The sequence below is a fragment of the Pempheris klunzingeri genome, chromosome 4, assembly GCF_042242105.1.
Source record: "Pempheris klunzingeri isolate RE-2024b chromosome 4, fPemKlu1.hap1, whole genome shotgun sequence".
Taxonomy (NCBI): Eukaryota; Metazoa; Chordata; class Actinopteri; order Acropomatiformes; family Pempheridae; genus Pempheris; species Pempheris klunzingeri.
In genome coordinates, this window is record NC_092015.1 from 2,687,688 (window position 1) to 2,707,173 (window position 19,486).

At 42.8% G+C, this 19,486-nt stretch overlaps 1 protein-coding gene across 1 annotated transcript; it reads left to right on the top strand.

Annotated features, from left to right (window-relative positions):
• Positions 1-1,812: 1,812 nt before the first annotated feature.
• Positions 1,813-17,724, top strand: rsf1a (remodeling and spacing factor 1a). The gene is given in 18 exon segments (XM_070829026.1): positions 1,813-2,053; positions 5,036-5,127; positions 6,158-6,250; positions 6,397-6,602; positions 6,759-6,997; positions 7,280-7,387; positions 8,148-9,561; positions 9,695-9,902; positions 10,019-10,228; positions 11,404-11,508; positions 12,505-12,584; positions 12,693-12,741; positions 13,256-13,362; positions 13,625-13,689; positions 14,016-14,193; positions 14,556-14,785; positions 15,356-15,553; positions 16,001-17,724. Coding segments are annotated over 18 exon segments (4,665 nt in total). The 3' UTR covers positions 16,843-17,724.
• Positions 17,725-19,486: the final 1,762 nt, after the last annotated feature.

A 19,486-nucleotide genomic window follows, 5' to 3' on the forward strand; every position in this document is an offset into this window, starting at 1 on the left:
CAGCACCTCAACACTGGAGGCTTCAAACAGGAAGTCCTCAGACGGAGGTGTTCACTGAGCTTAGAGGGTCACAGAGTGTCATCAGGAGGTTGGAACAGTGATACAGAGACTGGAAGAGTCACAGAAAGGAGAGGAGTGGACGTCCTTTGGCCACGTCCCAATTTACTGAGACACTGAACATGTTTTGTTGTGGTATACCTACCACTGTTGGTAGATTTTCTTTCAATACATTGTTTAAGATTAATAAAACTACCAGTGCATGCTTCTACTTAAATGCCCTACTTTCATGATATAATATCACTGTAGCATTCACTTTTTACATTTTCCACATATTACACCTGAAAGTCAAATATCCCTAACTTTTTGTGAGTAGTGTATGTTGGTATTCAATAGCGAGACATCAGTGTCCTCTGACACATAAATGCTAGTTTCAAATATTAAAAATCAGTACAAATTCACCATTAGGCCTAATCATGAAAGACTCATCAAGGGAGAAAAGTCTGAAAGTAAAGGAGGTGGTCAGGGATGGGTATTTTGCTATGTTTAGATATTTCTTTAAGATAAGGTAAGATAAGATAAGATAAGATAAACCTTTATTCGTCCCACATTGGGGATATTTGCAAGTGCAAAGATAAATTAAACAACAGGTGCCTATATAAGTAGAATATAATATAAAATAGAATTTTAAAAAAGCTATGCACTATATACAAATCTAACAAAGAGATAGCACTGTAGTAGAATGGATGAAGTGATGAATTATTGCACCAGTCAGACAAACAGTATTGCACATACTTATATAGATAGATATATCCAGTTACTCTGCCTGTTTATTGTTTTATTTAGGCATCACACGTTCCTGTTACTGTATTTAACCTCCTAATGACTCCAACGCTACATTCACAACTGTAAGGACCATGAAAATTAGTTTTTTTAATGCATAAGCTCAATAAAAAAGATGTAAAACGTTCTTGTGCTTCGTGTGTTTATAATATTACACTAAGTGTTGAGTAATGCTTTGTAATTCTTCTTACAGTGCATTAGGACTTTTATCAGATCTTCTGTGAAGTCAAAATCATATTGTGGATACGCTGACCCTGGTTTGAGTTAGTTGATCAGAGGGTAAACAGCTGACCTGTAAAAAGGGGGATTTCTTCCTCTAATTGTCAGATATTTCCAACAGTCCGTAAAGGCAGCATCCTGCTGGGCAGCGTTACTATCTACGCAGCATGCAGCGGCGCTGAAGCAGCGGAGAGACTGATTGATACTTCAAGGACTTAAAAAAAAAACAAGGCGTACACACAAAAACACATAATCAGAAATAAAATGTCACTTTGGATCCATCGTTCACACCTACGTTAGATTTCTAATTTCTGCGGCAGACTGGTGTTGACTGATTGTACCATGTTTTTTTTTTCTTCTTCCTGTAAACAGTTGAGGAATAAAAACCAAATCCATTTTGAAATGTTTTTAATGTTGGTCTATCGCGTTGGATTCTGGGCATTTCTCGGTCCTCCCAACTTCTCGCTGCCACGTCAAGTTATTATAACACGTACACTGATACCGGAAATTGATGTGTAAAACTTCAAAATAACAGCGTAAACTGTATATCTTAGAGGGGCAATAGAGTATAAATACAAACATCACGGTGTTTAATGCTAGGTGATTAGTTTGGAATAGTTCGTGGAACTAAAAAGCCTCATCCACATCCTTTAGTTTTAGTTTATTGTTTGACGAACCCAGACAAGAGGTTTTATTTTGAAATCCTTACCAGGAAGTGGTTGGCTCTCTTCCTGTTTAGCTTGATACCGGTAGATGCTTCACTCCCTCCATTCATTTCACTCGCACACAGTCGCATCCTAGCAGCGAACCCTCCCCTCCTGTTTCTCTCCGCCTGGAAAGATGGCTGCTCCGGTGGTGGTGAGAAGCTCCGGCCCGGCGCTCTGCCCGAGCTTCGCGGAGGTCTGTTCGTTCCTGGAGCGATACGGAGCGGCGCTGGATCTGCCCGAGATGACTTTCCCGCAGATGGAGAGGTATCTGCGGGACACAACGACAGGTGAGAGATCGGTGGTGGTGGTGGTGGGGCGAAGAAGTGGTGGAAAGCTGCGACACTTGAAACCGAAGGAGAAGGGGTCCACCACTACCACCATCACCATCATCATCGTGATGATGAGGAGGATGACGAAAAATGTAGAGTGTGTGGCCCAGCGGAGCAGCGGCAGTCAGGGAGTTGTGCTAACAGGCTTTTTATGTTTTTTCACCGGGTGTTGACTGTGACTGAACCAGTTTTCCCTGGAAAGACAGGCAGGTTTTGTTTCGGAGGAAACATTTGGACTGAGAGGAAACCACAAACACACAGCTAGCCCCACTCTAAATTCCTCACACTTCAGACTATGTTGTATGTTTGTGGTAAAGTTTGGGACAACTGATACAGACCGGGGTGCAAAATTTGGCAAGCTAAGTTACACCGAGGCTTTTTCAGTTAGAGCCAAGTGACAGGTCGTCGATAATGTTGTCAAGGTTTGATATTGATCTGTTCACGCTAAACTTGGTGTGGGAGCCATGATGCAGCACAGCCTAGTGACCACACACAGCCAACCAGCTAGCTCCGGAGTGTTGTCAGGTGTAATTTTTCACCGGCCTTGCCTCACAGGCAGTCGGACTGGAATGACATCAGTGTCCGCTGTGTTTATGAGTTGATGATGTGCTCACGGCAATACCGTTCCCCCGCTTTGGTGTGTGTTTCAGACGGCAGTCGACACTGAGCGAGTGATGTTAGCTAAAAACAGTGGATGTTATTTTTTTTTTTTGCCATTGGTAGAGTGGCTGTCAAATCTGCGCAGGCGCAGTAGGGACTGTAGCTGCTAGCTAACTAGCTAGCATCAAGGATTCCGTCAACTTTTAGTGAAAGTACAACACGGAGACCTGCTGTTTATTTACCGAGTTATCATTCATCAGAAAGACACGTTTTAGACTCGTAGCTGTCGTGTTTGTAGCTTTGCAAACGGTGTCAGCTCGTCCTGCTTGTTAGCTAGCGCTCAATAACCGTTAGTTCTGTTGTTTAGCTTCTATACCACAACGTTGTGTGGATTAAAGTTAGCCACAACATCTAATATTCAGACTGTGGTTGGCTTTAGTGTTTCTATGACATGTCAGAAACAGGCACGATTAAATACGTTTGCCTTGTTGGAATTTTGAGTCTGTGGTTTTAATGTGAAAACGTTGAAAATGTACCCTGCCACCAGAGAAAACTGGAATTTCCTGTAAATTCATGGGGTCCCTGACAGTCTCACATGAGACCACACATGGGGAGCTTTTTTTTTGTCCCAAGGTTTCATTCTTAGTTTCCTCACACATATCAACGGGATTTCTTTATTATAATTTAAAAGACAGAACAAAGAACAGTATCATAGCAGCAATGATCAGAGCACAGATGTAGCGTAAACACAGACAGTTATTTTTAAGTCCAGACACATTGAAAATACTGTCTAGAAAGAATAAAGGTAAAGAAAAAGAATATAGGTAATAATCAGTCTAGAATTAATCTAACCAGCATAAGTTGCAATGCTCTATTGAGATACATATCTTTTGTATTTTACAGCTTTTCTGCTCTCAGAGTTTTTAGTAGAGGTGATGTACATGTTAATATCTGTTGGAGATTTTCCAGAGAGAGTAGGATAACTTATTTTAAGTTTGGCCTTTACAAAACATTTACTCCTGACAGAACAGTTTCACTTGGTGGTGTTTAAATAGTCATCATAGAAGGAACTACCAGCCTTAATGAACCATGGGGATATAATCCGTACTCCGTAAAACAACATACAGATATAATGATTATTGATAACAGGGGGCAGATCACTTTATTAAATGGCTATAGCATTAATCTCAGCCAATGGTCTGCAATTTGGATAACACAGCTTAACTGATGAGTGTCAACAGTAGAATAATCAATCATGTGCGGCTGGTGTTGGATCTGATGAGCTATAATGAACTCAGAAATGACCCTGCAATGTTATTTTTAGATCTTCTTAAGGCCTTTGACTGTGCCAGTCATACATTTATCTTTGATACAATTAAATTTGGCCAGCATTAGATGCCTATTGCTATAGTGCAAAAAAATCATTTGCTCTACAGCTGCGGACAAGTGATGACATCTGATCCAACATTTAATGGGAAAAGTAGTAAAAGTTTTCTTGAAAATGTGAAACATTTTAGCTGTGAGAGCTCAGGTACTCAGGGAGCTGTTGGCACACACTTTTTAAAAACACTGACAGATTAAACATCTTTTTACCCTCCACTGAATGAACAACGTAAAATATTCATAAGATAGCAGATCACCAGTTATCTTGATGGTACCTTCAATGCTGAAGTTAAGCATTACACGTAGCACCATATAAAAAACACTGACAAGTGTGTCTCTTTTTATTGCTTATCTCAGAGCATTTAAGTTACACTGAGAAAGTGGCTCATAATTCCCCAAAGAGAGAAAGAGTGCTACATAACCAGTTTGAGTCTGCATGAACACATTTTATGTCTTTTTCAGCGGTTTGCCATTTTACAACAGCTGCTGCAGAATAATGGGAAATAAAAAAAAATACAAGCAAGTTCACGACCAGTGTTCAGACTGAAGGGCACATCTGTTGTTACAGACCTGATTTTCATATTAAAAAATCCATTAATAAATCCATAAAGCCATTCAAATTCAGGGTTATGCTGATTCTTGAAGATTTAATTGCACTGTTAAGTCTTGACTAATCTCTATTGTCATGAAGTTGGTTGTTTTCATAATAAATTTCCCAAAAGAACAATTTAAAACTGTGCAATCTAACACTGTAACACTCGTAGTAATTCAAATGTTGACCAAACATGAATAGAAATCCCACTGATCTACAAAAGGGAAATGATCTTTCTCCTTTGCCTCCTTAACAGGAGAAACAACCATGCGGCTGGTTTTCAAGAGAGCACTTCAGCAGTATGAATGTTTGCAGGACTCTAGATAAACAGCGCTATGTGTCTAATCATCCTGTGTGTTCTGCAGTTCCTAAACCCCTTGTGGAGCTCCATGTGAAGCTGCTCAGAAAACTGGGGAGATCTGTGTCTACTGACCGCTGGGAAAAATACCTGGCTAAGGTGAGCGCTCTATGTATTTATGTGTGTGTTAGTGAGGTGTGTGTGGCTTCAGATTCCATTTAGACAGCACTTGACACGAGTAAACATGTCTTACTGAAAAGGTTCAGCCATCAGTAAGTACAGCTTTCTCAGGATGCAGCGCTTGTTTACTGCTTCTTAAGAGACACATCTCCAGTTTGTGCTCAAGTTTCTCACCAGTGACCACACCCCGGAGTTAAAATAAATTGTGCAGATATGGCAAAGTATTACTTAGTGAGGATTGGATGCAGTTACAGCCCCTGTTTGTCATTTACTGTAGGACAATAACAAAGGTGCGTTTGTACAGAGAAGTCTGACATTGTCAAGCTTTAAAGGATAATGAATCTTGCAGAACATGGGAGTTGCTGGTCCAACGATGCTCAGTTAGTTTGTAACAAGTATTGTGTTGGAGCTGAACAAGGCAGTGGTAGACCAGCATCTCCTATGTTTTACACAATAAAATTACCGTTTTAGTCAATGGAGTCTGGTGGCTGTCTTGGAGAGAGAGAGAGAGAGAGAGAGAGAGAGAGAGAGAGAGAGAGAGAGAGAGAGAGAGAGAGAGAGAGAGAGAGAGAGAGAGAGAGAGAGAGAGAGAGAGAGAGAGAGAGAGAGAGAGAGAGAGAGAGAGAGAGAGAGAGAGAGAGAGGTTAGACAAAGATCTTGCATCTTACTTAAAAGATCTGTTTTTGTCAATAGAGTCTGGTGCCTTTAGAGCGATATAATGGCTGTTTCTGGTAGAGATCTTCTCCATAACGTTGTCAGACACTAACAATAACAATCTGAGCTCTCAGTGGCAAAAATAAGCACTTTTAGTGGACCTATTTTGACCGATGCGATTGTCCCAAAGGATTACGTTACATCCTATCAACTACAGAGCCTAACTTCTGTTATGGTCAACAGATGGACAAATGTTGAAAGAGAAGAAGGCATATACAAGTAAACTAAAGCAAACACATCAATGTTGAAAGCAGGCTTGTATGCAGTGACTGTATCGTATTATTGTTTCCTGTAGGTTTGCCAGGAGCTGAACAGCACCTGGGCATGGGAGCTGGAACAGAAGGGCTACCAGGAGATGTCCATGGAGTGCAAGTCAAGCATCCTCAAAGTATGACAACCTATGTTTTCACTTTGTGTAATTAGTGAATCCAAAAAACATCTGCAGTCAGTGCAGCCACAACATTAACCTTCTCTTTGTTGTATCATTTCCCCCTCATCCTCCTCTTTACACACATTTATTTGCTCACCCTTCAGTATCTCTGCGAGTGTCAGTTCGATGACAACCTAAAGTTCAAGATGGCGATTAATGAGGAGGACCCAGAGAAGATGCGTCTGCAGGCTATAGGTCGGGACAGACAGGGCCTGATGTACTGGCTTCAGCTCGACCACGAACAGAACATCCGCCTGTACACAGAGGAGCAGGACGATCTGGACGGGTCCACCTGGAAGTGCATCGTCAGGTAGTGCTGTTGTCTTAATCTGGTGGATAGAGTGTGTGAACAAGTGGCACCAGTGTTTCAGGCTGCACTCACGTCTGTTTTTTTAAAAAGTCTTTGTCAATCCTGCTTCCTTGTTTGGTATCTTGTTTGAGTCACTTATCCAGACTTACCTCTCAGGACACGAAACGACCTTGCTGAGGCTCTCGAGCTGCTGAAGGCTCAGGTTGATTTAAACCAAAGCCAGAACCAGAACCAGAACCAGAACCAGAGCCAGAGCCAGAGCCAGAGCCAGGACCAGAGCCAGGACCAGAGCCAGAGCCTGAGCCAGAGCCAGAGCCAGAGCCAGGACCAGAGCCAGGACCAGAACCAGAACCAGGCTGGACCCAGGAGCTCCAGCCCTGCAGAGAAAGATGCAGGTATGTTGGGGCGAATGAGTTCATGTTGCTGTTGAAGTTTTCATGTCTACAGATGCAACAAAGAGCCAAGTTACCAGAGGTGACAGAATAATGATGATAATCAACAGAACAACATTTCAAATCAAGTTAAATTATTGAATGGTGTTATTTTCTCTACATTATGCCAATAGTCACCGGACAGTAGTATTGATAACGGATGGAAAACGTAAAATCCCTAATTGTCAATTGACTATCAATCATTCTGTGTGTGTGTCTGTGTATCTGTGTGTTATGACAATTTAGGGGATGAGACCATTGGAGACACCAACCCAGAACCCTCCAAAACCACAGAGGAACACACCGACAGTAAGGAGGTTGACCCTGTAAACGAAGAGAAACCCCTAATACAAGGTACCTAGATTAAAGGAGCTGATAGTTATTTAGTTATGAAAAAGGCAGGAAGCTTTTTTAAAACATCTTTAAATCAACTAAAGTTTACATCGAATATGATGGATGATCGATAGATACTTGGTTGAAACTGGTAAATACATCTGATTATCTTTGATTCATGTTTTATTGGAAAGTTTACAGTTTGAGTAGCCAAACTCAAGCTATGTTCAGGATGCAAGGATGACTGGTAAATACAAAAAGCTGTAGATGGTCCAGTAGATCAGCTGGCAGCCATGAACGGACTGCAAATGAGCTTTAGTGGATGTAACGTAATCCTGTGGGGCAGCTCAAATCATCAAAGCATGTCCACTAAAAGTGCTCGTCTTTGTCACTGACAGTCTCAGATGTTATTTTAAGCGTCTGACAACATTATGCCAAACATCCCTACAGAGATAGACCTGCAAGATCTCTTTTGTTTAAATAACCGCTGCCTGGAGCGGTTATTTTTTGTTATTGTGTATTAAAGGGTTAAATGGTTAGTTCTGTTCCAACACAATACTTGTGTAACAGACAACAACAGAAAAAATCTGTCATTTTGAACACAAAGTTGGCGGCAGGTTTAAAAATACTGAAGCTATCCGTTAAACCTCCAGATGGACAAGAACTGGCCAAAATGTGCTGTACCATCACATCACACTATTTTACACACCAGGAGAATAGGAAATGACCTTTTATGATAGTTGTTTATTAGCTTGTTGGTTTTTTTGTGTTTGTTTTGCAGTGATAAAGCAGGAGCAGACACAACCTATCAAGCAGGAAAACACTCAGGCCGAGGTGAAAGAAGATAAGACGGACCACAAACCTCCTGGCTTTGATAACCGAGTGAGCACGATCACCACTATCATCAAATCAGAATCTAGGGACACTGATGCCCCCAAAAATGCTGTGTCGGTCGTCATGGCACCAGCTGCAGCTGTGACAAAACAGGACATAAACAAGGAAGAGGAAGCAGAGCGGGCAGTCGTCAGGAGCAGCCAGCAGGCAAAGATTCCACTGAAGAAGAGGGAGCTAAAGCTAGCCGAGAGCTATCACAGCAACCACCTTAACAGTAACAGCAGTAGTATTATTGTTTGTAACCCTTTAGTGATCCAGACCAAGGACAGTCATGGAAGAGAGGGGAAGCTACCCAACTCGTTAGCGCCTCCTGGTGGCCCAGCTGCCTCACAACAACAGCAGCAGCAGCAGCAGCAGCAGCAGCAGCTAGTGGTCACTGCACCGAGGCAAGAACTGACCAACGGGAGAGCATCTCTCCCACTGCCACACAAAGAGGGACAAAATGGAGTCATAGGAGTCATAGGTCAAGTCGGAGTTGTAAGTCATGTTGGGGTCATCCGCAGCCCATCTGAGCGCCACAGAGCGCCCGGGGATGAGCAGCATGAGCAAAACGGGCCAAGTTTAGACCACCGGGGCTCTAGAGCTGTGGAGGAAGAGAGGGAGGTGAGCCGGCAGTCGGTGCTGGTAAGGAAAGGACCTGTTGAAGGGGAACCGGCAGCAGCGGCAGCAGCCCCTGCTCTTTCTCCTCATGCAGCGATAGAGGCTCAAACAGCCAGAAAACTACCGCTGCCATCTGTAAAATCTGATCAACTCCCTGAAGGTGGAGAGCGAAAAGTGGATTCTGTTAGTGTTTACTCGCTGTCTCAGTCCACAGAGGAACCCAAAACACAGACGGCAGAAGACCAGGGTAGAAAAGCGACGGATGGCAGTCGTCAGCAGAAGTATGGCGACCCGGACAAGAGGGAGGAGACGAAAATAGAGGTGTCTGGGCACCCTGTGGCAGAAGAAGAAAGTAAAGATGACCATGAAAAGAATAAAGGCACTTTAAGAAAGTTGGAGGCAGAATCGATAGACCAGCTGGATAAAAAGGATCACCAGGACCACCAGGGAGATGGGGTCAATGGTGGGTTGGCAGCGCAGTTTAGAGTGAAGGATGCTGGGCTTGGATTAGAGGAGAGGAAGGGTCCCCTGGAGGAAGCCTCCTCTGAGCTCCAGAAAGAAGGAATCAGGTTGAAAATCAAGATTCCTCCCCACCGGAGAAACAAGCTAAGGGGAAAAGGGGGAAAGGAGGAGGAGAAAGAGAGGGAGCAGGAGGTGCAAGAGGAGGGACGGCCGCTGAGGAGGTCTGCAAGGATTTGCAGGTATGTGTGTAATAAAATTCACGAAAGTGGTGGAATAAGAGAATGAAACGTGTCTTTGTCGATTGTAATCTCAGGTACAGCTGCTGTGATTTTGACAATAAAGTCAGTCCCATCTACACCTTTTTTCTTGAAGATCATCTGCTTTGCCAACCTGCAGGCCGAGCTCGAAGGCAGCTGAGAGCCAGAGAAAGAAACCACAAAAAAAACAGGCACTGCCAAGCAGAACGAGGGAGGAAGAGGATGAGGGGGAGGAAGAAGAGGAAGAGGATGAAGAGGAGCAGAGCTCAACCGCAAAGAAAGACAGAAAAATAGAGCCTGCTGGGCAAATTAGGAAACAAAGGGTAATCAGTTTCTAAATGGATGTCCTGTGGGAATGGACACATACTTCTGGGCTGTTTTCTTTCTCCAGTCTTTGTCTCTTTAACTATTCCTTCCTTCGCTGTGTTCGCATTTTCAGGGTAAAAGGAGGCATCGGCGTCCCCGATGGTCCAACATTCGCTTGAAGAGACGCAAACCGAATGAGGGAGGCGAGGTGGAGGACAGAGGGAGGAAACGAGGAGAGGAGGAGAGCGAAGGAGGGAGCGACTCAGAGGAGTCCTCTAAATCGGAGGAGATTCCCAGTGAGGATGCCTGCAGTCACTGTGGCCTGCCCAACCACCCTGAGCTGGTGAGAGAGGAGCATGTGTGGTTGTGTGAGAGGCTGTTTTACTATTTCATCACACGCACATTAACATATTTGAACACGTGCCTGTTGGGCTTTTGGTTAGAATTATGAGGAAATCTTAACGCTACAGAATAAGATGATATTTGAAAGATCGTTGTTTCAGCTTTGAGGCAATATTTTGGAAGAGGCGCTCTCCTGTTACAGCATTACAATACCCCGATGCACAAAGCCGTCTTAGCAGAGCGGAGGCTGTCACAGCAGCAGATTAAAGCCCACGGTTTCAGAATGACGCGTTCAATGCTGTGAGTGGGTCCGTATGCTTTGTTTATGCTGTAGTATCAGTCAGAACAGGCAGGATCTCTGCTGGACATGGGAAGTAAAACAGTCTGTCACAGAGCTGATATGATCTCTATCAAAATTCTGTTGAGGTTTTGCATTATTTTACTCTGAATGTAACTTTTTTGCACACAAACATTTTACTGAAACGTGTTTATCCTTAAGTTACTCTGATGTGCTGTCTGGATACCAGACATCACACAAATTAGGGTTGTAAGTAATTAATATTGTCCAGTCATTTAGTTTAGATTTTTCTTGCTTTGATTGTGACAAATGAACAACACAGAAAAGCCTTAACCGTATTTATTTTGCAATGAGTAGGAAATGCAGCAAATAAAAAATGTAACTAATAGATATCAACATAAAACTTCCTCACACTATTTTGGCCTAAATGTAAATGTCAATGTAAATCAGACTGTGAAAGACATGTGAACAAACCTCTCTGTATAAACCTTCAGAATACACAGAATTCATAATATAGAGAGTAACAAAACTGGAAACTTCCTCATTTTGTGTAAATGAAAGTGTAAATTCTAAAGATATGAATTTGGGATAAATCCACAGACAAAGTATAGTAAAATAAATACAAACATTTGTATTCTAGCTGTTATCTTTCCACTTGTCTGAATGCTTTTTGGATGCAAAAATAGCCCAAAGTCTCAAAATTGATCAATGCATTAAGAAAACAATGTTTTTGCCTGTAATGTGTCACCAGACTTGGTTGTTTGTCTGTAGATTAATACAGTAATGTTGTGGTTTATATCACAGCTGTGAAAGCAGAGATGTCTTGTGAGTATCTCTATACTGTATATGTGTGTGTGTGTGTGTGTGTGTGTCCTCAGATCCTGCTGTGCGACTCCTGTGACAGCGGATATCACACCGCCTGTCTGCGACCGCCGCTCATGTTGATTCCAGATGGAGAGTGGTTCTGTCCACCCTGCCAACATGTAAGCTGTGTGTGTGTGTCTGTGTGTGTGTGTGTGTGTGTGTGTGTGACAGAAGAGGACTGACACAAAGCCTCAATGAAAGCACACTTTATATTTATCCTATCAAACTGTAAACCTGTTTACATTTAGGTGGTTAAACTCCATCTGAGGTCCTCAGTTATCCTCTAAAATCCTACTGTTTGGTCAGTAATATCTTAAATTAGAGGGTCGTTATGGGTAGTGCTTTCATATTGACCATAACACAGTAACGTATTGTTTTCTGATGCTAGTGACGGTATCGATACGAACCCTCACTATACTACCTACATCTTAGCAAATCTTACTTTTAGAAATGTTCATTTAACAAAAGACACCAAAGTTCTCAAATGTCTCTTGATGTCCAAACACGAGTCTAAAACTTACAAAATCTGATAAAGATCAGGAACTATTTGATCAAAGAATATGATTCAGAAGGTGGAAGAAGTAATTAGAAATATCCTGGTCTGAAACTACAGAAGTATTATCAGCGAAATGTACTTAAAGTATCAAAAATTAAAGTACTCATTATGCAGAATGACTTCTTTCACTAATTAATACATGTAATGGTGTTTTAATTGTAGTTCATCAATGTGGAGCACATTTTAGATTTCAAGGTAGATTAGTAGCAAAGCACTAGCTCATATTATACAAGCACATCATGTGTTTATTAATGTTAATAAAGTTTGTAAAAGGTAGTGTCAAATAAATCCGTTAAAACGTTACATAAACTAACACTTTTAAAATTTTAAATGTGGTGGAGTAGAATTAGAAAGTAGCATGAAATGGAAACACAAGTTCAAGTATGTCAACATTTTACTTGTTTCAATACTTCAGTCACATTTCAGTGGTACTAATGTGGTGTTTGAGGCCCAATACCCTGCCCTAATGTTCTATTTAATAATAATAATGATAAAGATAATAAAATGAATAATAAGGAGTTTTGACAGTGACAGTTCTGTGGTGTTTTCCCTCCTACAGAAGCTGCTGTGTGAGAAACTGGAAGAGCAGCTGCAGAATCTTGACAGTGCTCTGAAGAAAAGAGAGAGAGCAGAGAGGAGGTAAACACACACACACACACACACACACACACACACGCTGTGATTAACTATCTCCAAAAACTCTCAAATTCAAAAAACGTATGGGTTTTGTCTCTTCTGTCTGTCCAGGAGGGAGCGGCTGGTTTACGTGGGAATCAGTGTGGAGAACATCATTCCTGTGAGTAAATCACAAAGAGCACAAGAGAGTGACCTCTTCTAGTTTAAACGCAGCACACAGCTTCTTACTAATCCCTGTCACACATGTTTTGCTATAAGTAAACTTTGCACTCAGCTCTGCTCATACGTGCGGAATAATGAGATTACTTGAGTGCATGACTTTTATGTTATATCAGTTTTAACATGTTTTTAATGCCAGAAATTTTGATTTGGAACTGTGTAGAATCACATACCAGAACTAAGGTCTAGTTAGTTGTTATGAAAATAAAAATTAAATGCAAAGCTGCACTTTCTAAATGAAGAAGCCTGTTCACATTTACAGTTATCACACTTTGTTTCCATTCAGAATATCAAATGTTTTCATGCCTCTTACGATGGGTTTCTGATTCTGACCAGTTAAAAATACAAACATTTGACTTCAGATGGAACAAGACAGTGTAGACAGTGTTACAAGTTTGATCCAAAATATACATTAGTTTATATTTTACTGTGCAAAATTGTCTTGACCATTTCAGGAGGGAGACGAGGAGGAAGAGGAGAAGTCGGCAAAGAAGAAAGACCCCAAAAAAAGCAAAAATCTGGGGAGGAGATCAACCAGAACCAGGAAGCACATCAGCTACAGGTGAGCGTGGCCTTGTAGGGTTTAAGGGTAGCGTGTGTGGTTTTCTTCCTAACAAACAAAGCTATGTTACATTCAGTGTATGAATATATATATATATAAATATATATACAGTGAAGATCAGAACTGTTTCTAGCGATAACTTGCCTTCATCATAAATGTGAGGGGAATAAATCTCCAGATTTGTGTCATATTTAGATTTTGCAAAAACAATAAAATCCCAGAAAGCAGCTATCAGCATCTGTTCTATATGTGTGTGTTGCAGGTTTGATGACTTTGACGATGCCATCGATGAGGCTATAGAGGAGGACATCGGGGACCTCTGTGGCGGTGAGTACAAGATGTGAAGGTTCAAACTAATGGGGCAGATTTCATGTTATTGATGAACTTACTGAACGCTGATGAACTACAGCATTAGAGACAGACATTTACTCATGTTTATTTAAATGTATGTATGAATAAATCCTTATTTTTGCCCTGAGACACACAGCATTTATTCAGAGCAGGGTCACAATGCAGTATTAGGGTTGGTTAATACATCAGTAAATAAAAAGAGTTGAACCTGTGAACCTCAGTTTATGAAGAAACCTAAAATAAAAATGAAACCAGGAGAAGTTCACTCAACGTCCGTTGTAACTCGGGCTATTCTGATGTAGGAGCAGCAGCGCAGGGCAAAGACATCGCCGCCATCCTGTCAGAGGACGGGAAGGAGAGCCAGCGGCCGATCAGGAGCCAGGCTCTTTCTGCCAGGAGCCGGAGGAAGCGGAGACTGAATGACCTGGAGAGTGACAGCACGGCAGCAGAGAGTGAGGACGAGTTCATGCTCAGCAACAGGTAACACGCTCACCCTCCCAGACACACAGCCTCAGTCTTTTGAAAGTACTTTTCTCTTTCAGATATCTTTATTGAGCCAAAGAGGGTCATATGAACAGTATATTGTTGTGTCCGTTTTGGTCGTTTTCATTTATTTAATTTCGGTTTAGCTTTTAAAAGCTTTTAAACCCAGTTTTATTAAACTCTCATTAGAACTAAACTTAGATTAAGTTAATCTTAAATTAAACACTATAACTTATAAAACCGTTTCTTTCCCTTTAGTCTCCCTTATCCTCCTAAACCTCCCCTGCTTCCTTTTTTATACTTAAAAAAGAATTTGCCTCCATCTGTCTCATTTTGTTCGTCCTCTTTCCCCCTCAAAGCTCGGAGGATGAGGATTTTGGTGCGTCAGGGGCGGATGACGATGAAGAGGAAGAGGAAGAGGCGGGCAGCGACGTGGGCAGCTTGGAGAGCGGGGCCCGCCCCAAACGGGCGTTGAGAGGGGTACCTAAACGCCGACCCAGTAGGACCCAACGCAGGGGCAGAAAGCGGCTGAGGCGGCGGCGAAGACGCTCCTCAGAGGAAGACGAGGAAGACAGTGATGAAGAAATGGGTGAGTGTACGGCAAGCGGAAACTGCCAGGCTGCAAGACAGAATTTATTTATTGATTGTGTGTGATTTTTCATTAATGCACGATGTAATAAATATTTATATTTAGCCCCTGAAACAGAATTAGGCTTAAAAACAAAATTCAGGGAGTTCATCATAGACATTTTTCATATAATAATTATTTAAAAAAATGTTTTCAAGCTTTTAGGACTGCAGCTAATAAATCAATCACTATAAAATGTCAGAAAATATTTGAAAATGACCATCAAAAGTTCCACAGTGACACATTTAAATATCTTCTGTTGACCTAACCATACTTATTATATATAGATGATATGATATATAGATTATACTTTATATTTATTATAATGATATTATAGAGTTTATTGTATTCCTATATTTCTCTGTATCAGAGCAACTTTCTGATTTCCGATTCTGATAAAACAGAGAAAAGAGCAAATCTTTAAATTTTGTGGAACTGGAATCTAAAAAAATGTTTTCGTCATTGCTTCATAAATGAAAAGCAATTAATAGATGATCAAATCTGTAAATTTCCACTGTCTCTTCTCTCCAGACTCAGATCAGTTCAGCGACATGACTGACAGCGACGCTGACAAAAAAAGGCGGGGCCTGAGGCGAGGCCAGCGCCAGCAGGTCAACTACCGCGAGACGTCCGAGTCGTCAGACAACTCCCGGGCCTCCGCCACCAAGGTCAAGGCCAGACCCCGCGGGAGACCACGCAAGGAGCACCTCTCCAGCGACTACAGCGATGGTCAGTCACCGCTGACATCTGCAGCCTCATTTTACTTTAAGATCATCTGAGAGAGAGAGAAAACCACAAGCTATCGTCTTTTATTGAACCGAATTTACAATCTGTAGGACACAGGACTCCCTCTACAAGCTACCTGGTTAAGTTAGTGTAGTGAAAGATCCCTTTTTAGCTTCCTGAAGTCTAGTGAGACGACAAACTCAATATATTATTAAAAAAAAAGCTCATTTTCTCTTAGATTCACGTACAAACAGACCTCTATTGTCGCCCCCTGCTGGAGAGAATGCAGGTTTAAGGTGCTTCAGCGTTGGCTTCACTTTTCAGAGTGTCAAACACGATCAAGCTGAATTTATTATCTTTGACTCTTAAATTACCCCAGTAAATACTGGAAATGACATCTGTAATGGACGGAGCACGTGTAATTCAATGCTTCCCCTTTCTCTTCTTTAGTGTCGCCCTCTTCCAGAGACTCGGATGAGGAGGATGATTACGAGGACGAAGAGGAGGACGACCAGAGAAGGAGAGCGAGCAGAAGGAGAAGGGAGGAGGAGCACCTCCGGAGGAACAGGACGCGAGAAAAGCGGAGAAGATACGAAGAGGACGAGGAGGATGACGCAGAGAGAGGGAGGCGACTGAAAAGGAAACTGTTGGAGAAGGAGAGGGACAAAGACAAGCGGAGGAGATTAAAGAGGACGGACAGAGAAGAGGAGGACCTGGAGAAGATGGGCAGGGGGAAGAGGAGAGAGATCCTGTCGGAGCAGCGGCGTAAGCGGCTCGCCCAGATGCTGAAGAAACGGCGGCCTTCGACTGACGAGGAGGAGGAGGAGGACGACGACGACGACTCGGAGGAGTCAGAGTCGTCATCAGAAGAGGACCGTCCAGTCCGCAAAAGACTCAACCGCATCGACTCTGATGATGACGAGGAGGAAGACGAGGAGGAAGACGAGGGAAGACAAAAGGTGACGACCAAAAAGTCTTCAGCGGTAGAAAGGAGGGCCGACAACAAAAACGACAGCGACGCTCAGGAAAAGGGGAGGGGCCGTAGCCTGTCTCCGTCAAACGGACATCGGACCTCCAGAGGCCCGGCGAAGCCTGGGGCTGGAAGTCCAACTGTGCCCAGGGACAGCGCAGGATCAGGCAGGCAGGGCAGGCACAATGGCCCCTCACATCCAGAGGAAGAGGGGGAGGAAGAGGAGGAGGAGGAGGGGGAGGAGGATGAGGAGGAGGAGGAGGAGGAGGAGGAGGGCCAGACAGACTCATTAAACTCTGTCCCGAACAGTCCACAGTCATGATGGCTGTGTTTGTGTGAGTAACGCTCGTTCTATGTTTCAGTTGTCTTCTTTTAACTGTCAGGCCTTTTTACCCACAGACCGCCTCTCAAACTGGATATCTCTCTCCCTCCACCTCTTTCTCTCTCCCCCCTTCTTACTCTCCTGTTTTGCTCTTCCTCCTCGCTGTTGTATTGTGGTAGAGTGCTAACCACCATCACATACTGTACGTCACAGCACAAACTCACGAGTACCCGTTCACACTCATCGTCACCTCTGGCCGAACGTAACCGCCAGTCAGCCGGACCAAAAGCAGCCTCGCACCATGACTCGTTTCAGTGGACACTCGCACACGGCCGGAGGTTATCGCGACCATTTCCCTGAACTCTCTTGAGTTATGGACGTCTTTCTGGCGGGTCCCTGTGGCGGGATGATAGTCGATCCTTCCCACACGGGCCTGATGGTTTGTAGTGTACCTCATCCTAAAGCACTTCGTCATTCTCATAGCACTTAATAACCCACCGCCAAGGAGAGTGTCGGGGTCAAACCGAACACTTTGGATCATGTGACCTGCTGGTCGGAGAAACCAGCCTTCATACACACAACACAGCTCTTAATGCATTACAGAAAAAAAAAGCCTAACTTCTCACTTATGTGTGGTGGTAACTACCCATGCAGATAGATTTGGTTTTAGTTCGACTTTTAGATGTCTGTGTTTTAGATTTTGGTGCCCCGGTAGGCTGAAGGTTAAGACGTTTACCACATAACCACAACTTCCACGGTTGGACATGTATTTGCATGCCAAACCCTCCCTCCCCTCCTCTCTCTCTCTCTCTCTCTCTCTCTACATGTTACCCGTCCCTCTCTCTCCCTCTCTCTCTCTCTCTCTCTCTCCACCTGCTGTGAAAAAAGATGAAAAGTTGTTTAAAACTATTAAACTTTTAACAGTGAGTCTGTCGAGTTTTAAATGCCGTTTTTCCGACGCAGGGAGCACGACAAACTAAATTCAACGCCTGAAAAACCTGCAAAAATAAAACCAAAACTATCTGCGTGGTTTGACACTGTTAGAGGTAAGGGAGGACGTGTTCACAACATGCTTGCTGTAAGTAATCCTGGATGATAAGATCATAAATATAATATATCATCTTATTTACATTCACGTGTTCATTTAGAGCCTCATTTACATGCAAACTACAATAACAAAGCAACACGCTGATCACTGAAATCAGCTGGGCCACAGTTCAGGGACACGATCCTCTGGAAAACTGGGTTTAAGAGGACGGTGCGTTCAAGTGCTCCCTGTCAACTGGTGATGCAGAACATTTAGCTGACAGCTTGGTTAGTTGATACGAGGGGTGAACGCCATGACGCTAAAGTTCACTAATTGCGAGGTTTAACTCTTTTTTCATTTTTATAATAAAATATCCTGCGGTTACAGCTTCTCAATGATTGATAATGATTATTATCATTATTATTATTATATATAAATTATATTTTAAATGTTGTTCAGGCAAATAAAACTAACTTGATGACATCAGCTTGGTATTTAGCTGCTTTCTGACATTTCATAGATTATAAATCTATTTGATACTGAAAATAATAATTACAGTCCTCATAAATTTACATAGAACACTAAAGAAGCAGCGACCTCTTTATTCTGTTGGCTGCAAAGGCTTCAGCACTCGTTTCCTCCTAATTTAAGCAAATTAAAAAAAAGTCTGTTTCTTGTCTTTACACGCAGACTTTGGAGGATCCAGCCAGACATTTAAACCCCCCTAACCCGAGCTGAGCTCATGGCGTTCAAACTTAAGGAAGACGTAAAGAAAACACAAACGCATCACCGGTAACAGCCACAGATCAGCCCGGCGGCACCATGATGCCCGTCCACGTGAGGCGACGGGCTGAGCGAGGCTCCCCTCGGTTGCTCTCCGACAGCCAAAGTGTTCGGTTTCAGCCTCTTTAGCTCCACACGATCACAGAACCTTGGCTTGGTGGGACCACGTTTGCTGTACATACTTTGCCTGTACGCTGTTTCCTTGTAAGATAATAGATGTTCTGTTCTCTTTAGTCCTCTTGTAAAATATAGTGTTATATTTTCTATATGAAGGAGAGGAGGAGAGATGCTGCTGTGAGTGATGTGAGTGGGTCGACAAGGTTTCAACTGCGAGTTCATCAACGGTTTTACCTGTTTTGTTTGAGACTCTGCCGCCGTTGATTTGTGTGAAATAAGACCAGCGTGGAGCCCGTTTGCCAGGAAAATGTCACAGAGTTGTTACAAAGAGCCGAATAGCGCTCACGTGTGTCGTCCATCTTTAAAGCTTTTTAACATTTCGTATCCCAGAAGGGGACCCCAGGAGTTTCTGAGAAGGAACAGAGCTTTGATTGAGGCTCAGGTGAGACATGAATACCTGAGGCTGTTTTATCTGAAGTGCAGCCGGACTTTGGGCTCTTTGTTGGGCAGAATGGAAGAATTTCTTAAACATCATACAGTCAAATCACTGTTTCGGCTTCGGTCCAGTTTTATCCTGCTGATCGTAGGAAGAACCTGGTTAAACTCTGGATACCATGTTACTGCCCCCGTCTTTCAGTTTCTAATGATTCCCCTTTAAACTTACTTAGATGTTTCCTTTGTTTCTCCACTTCTCAGAAGCAGGATTTTGAGCTGACA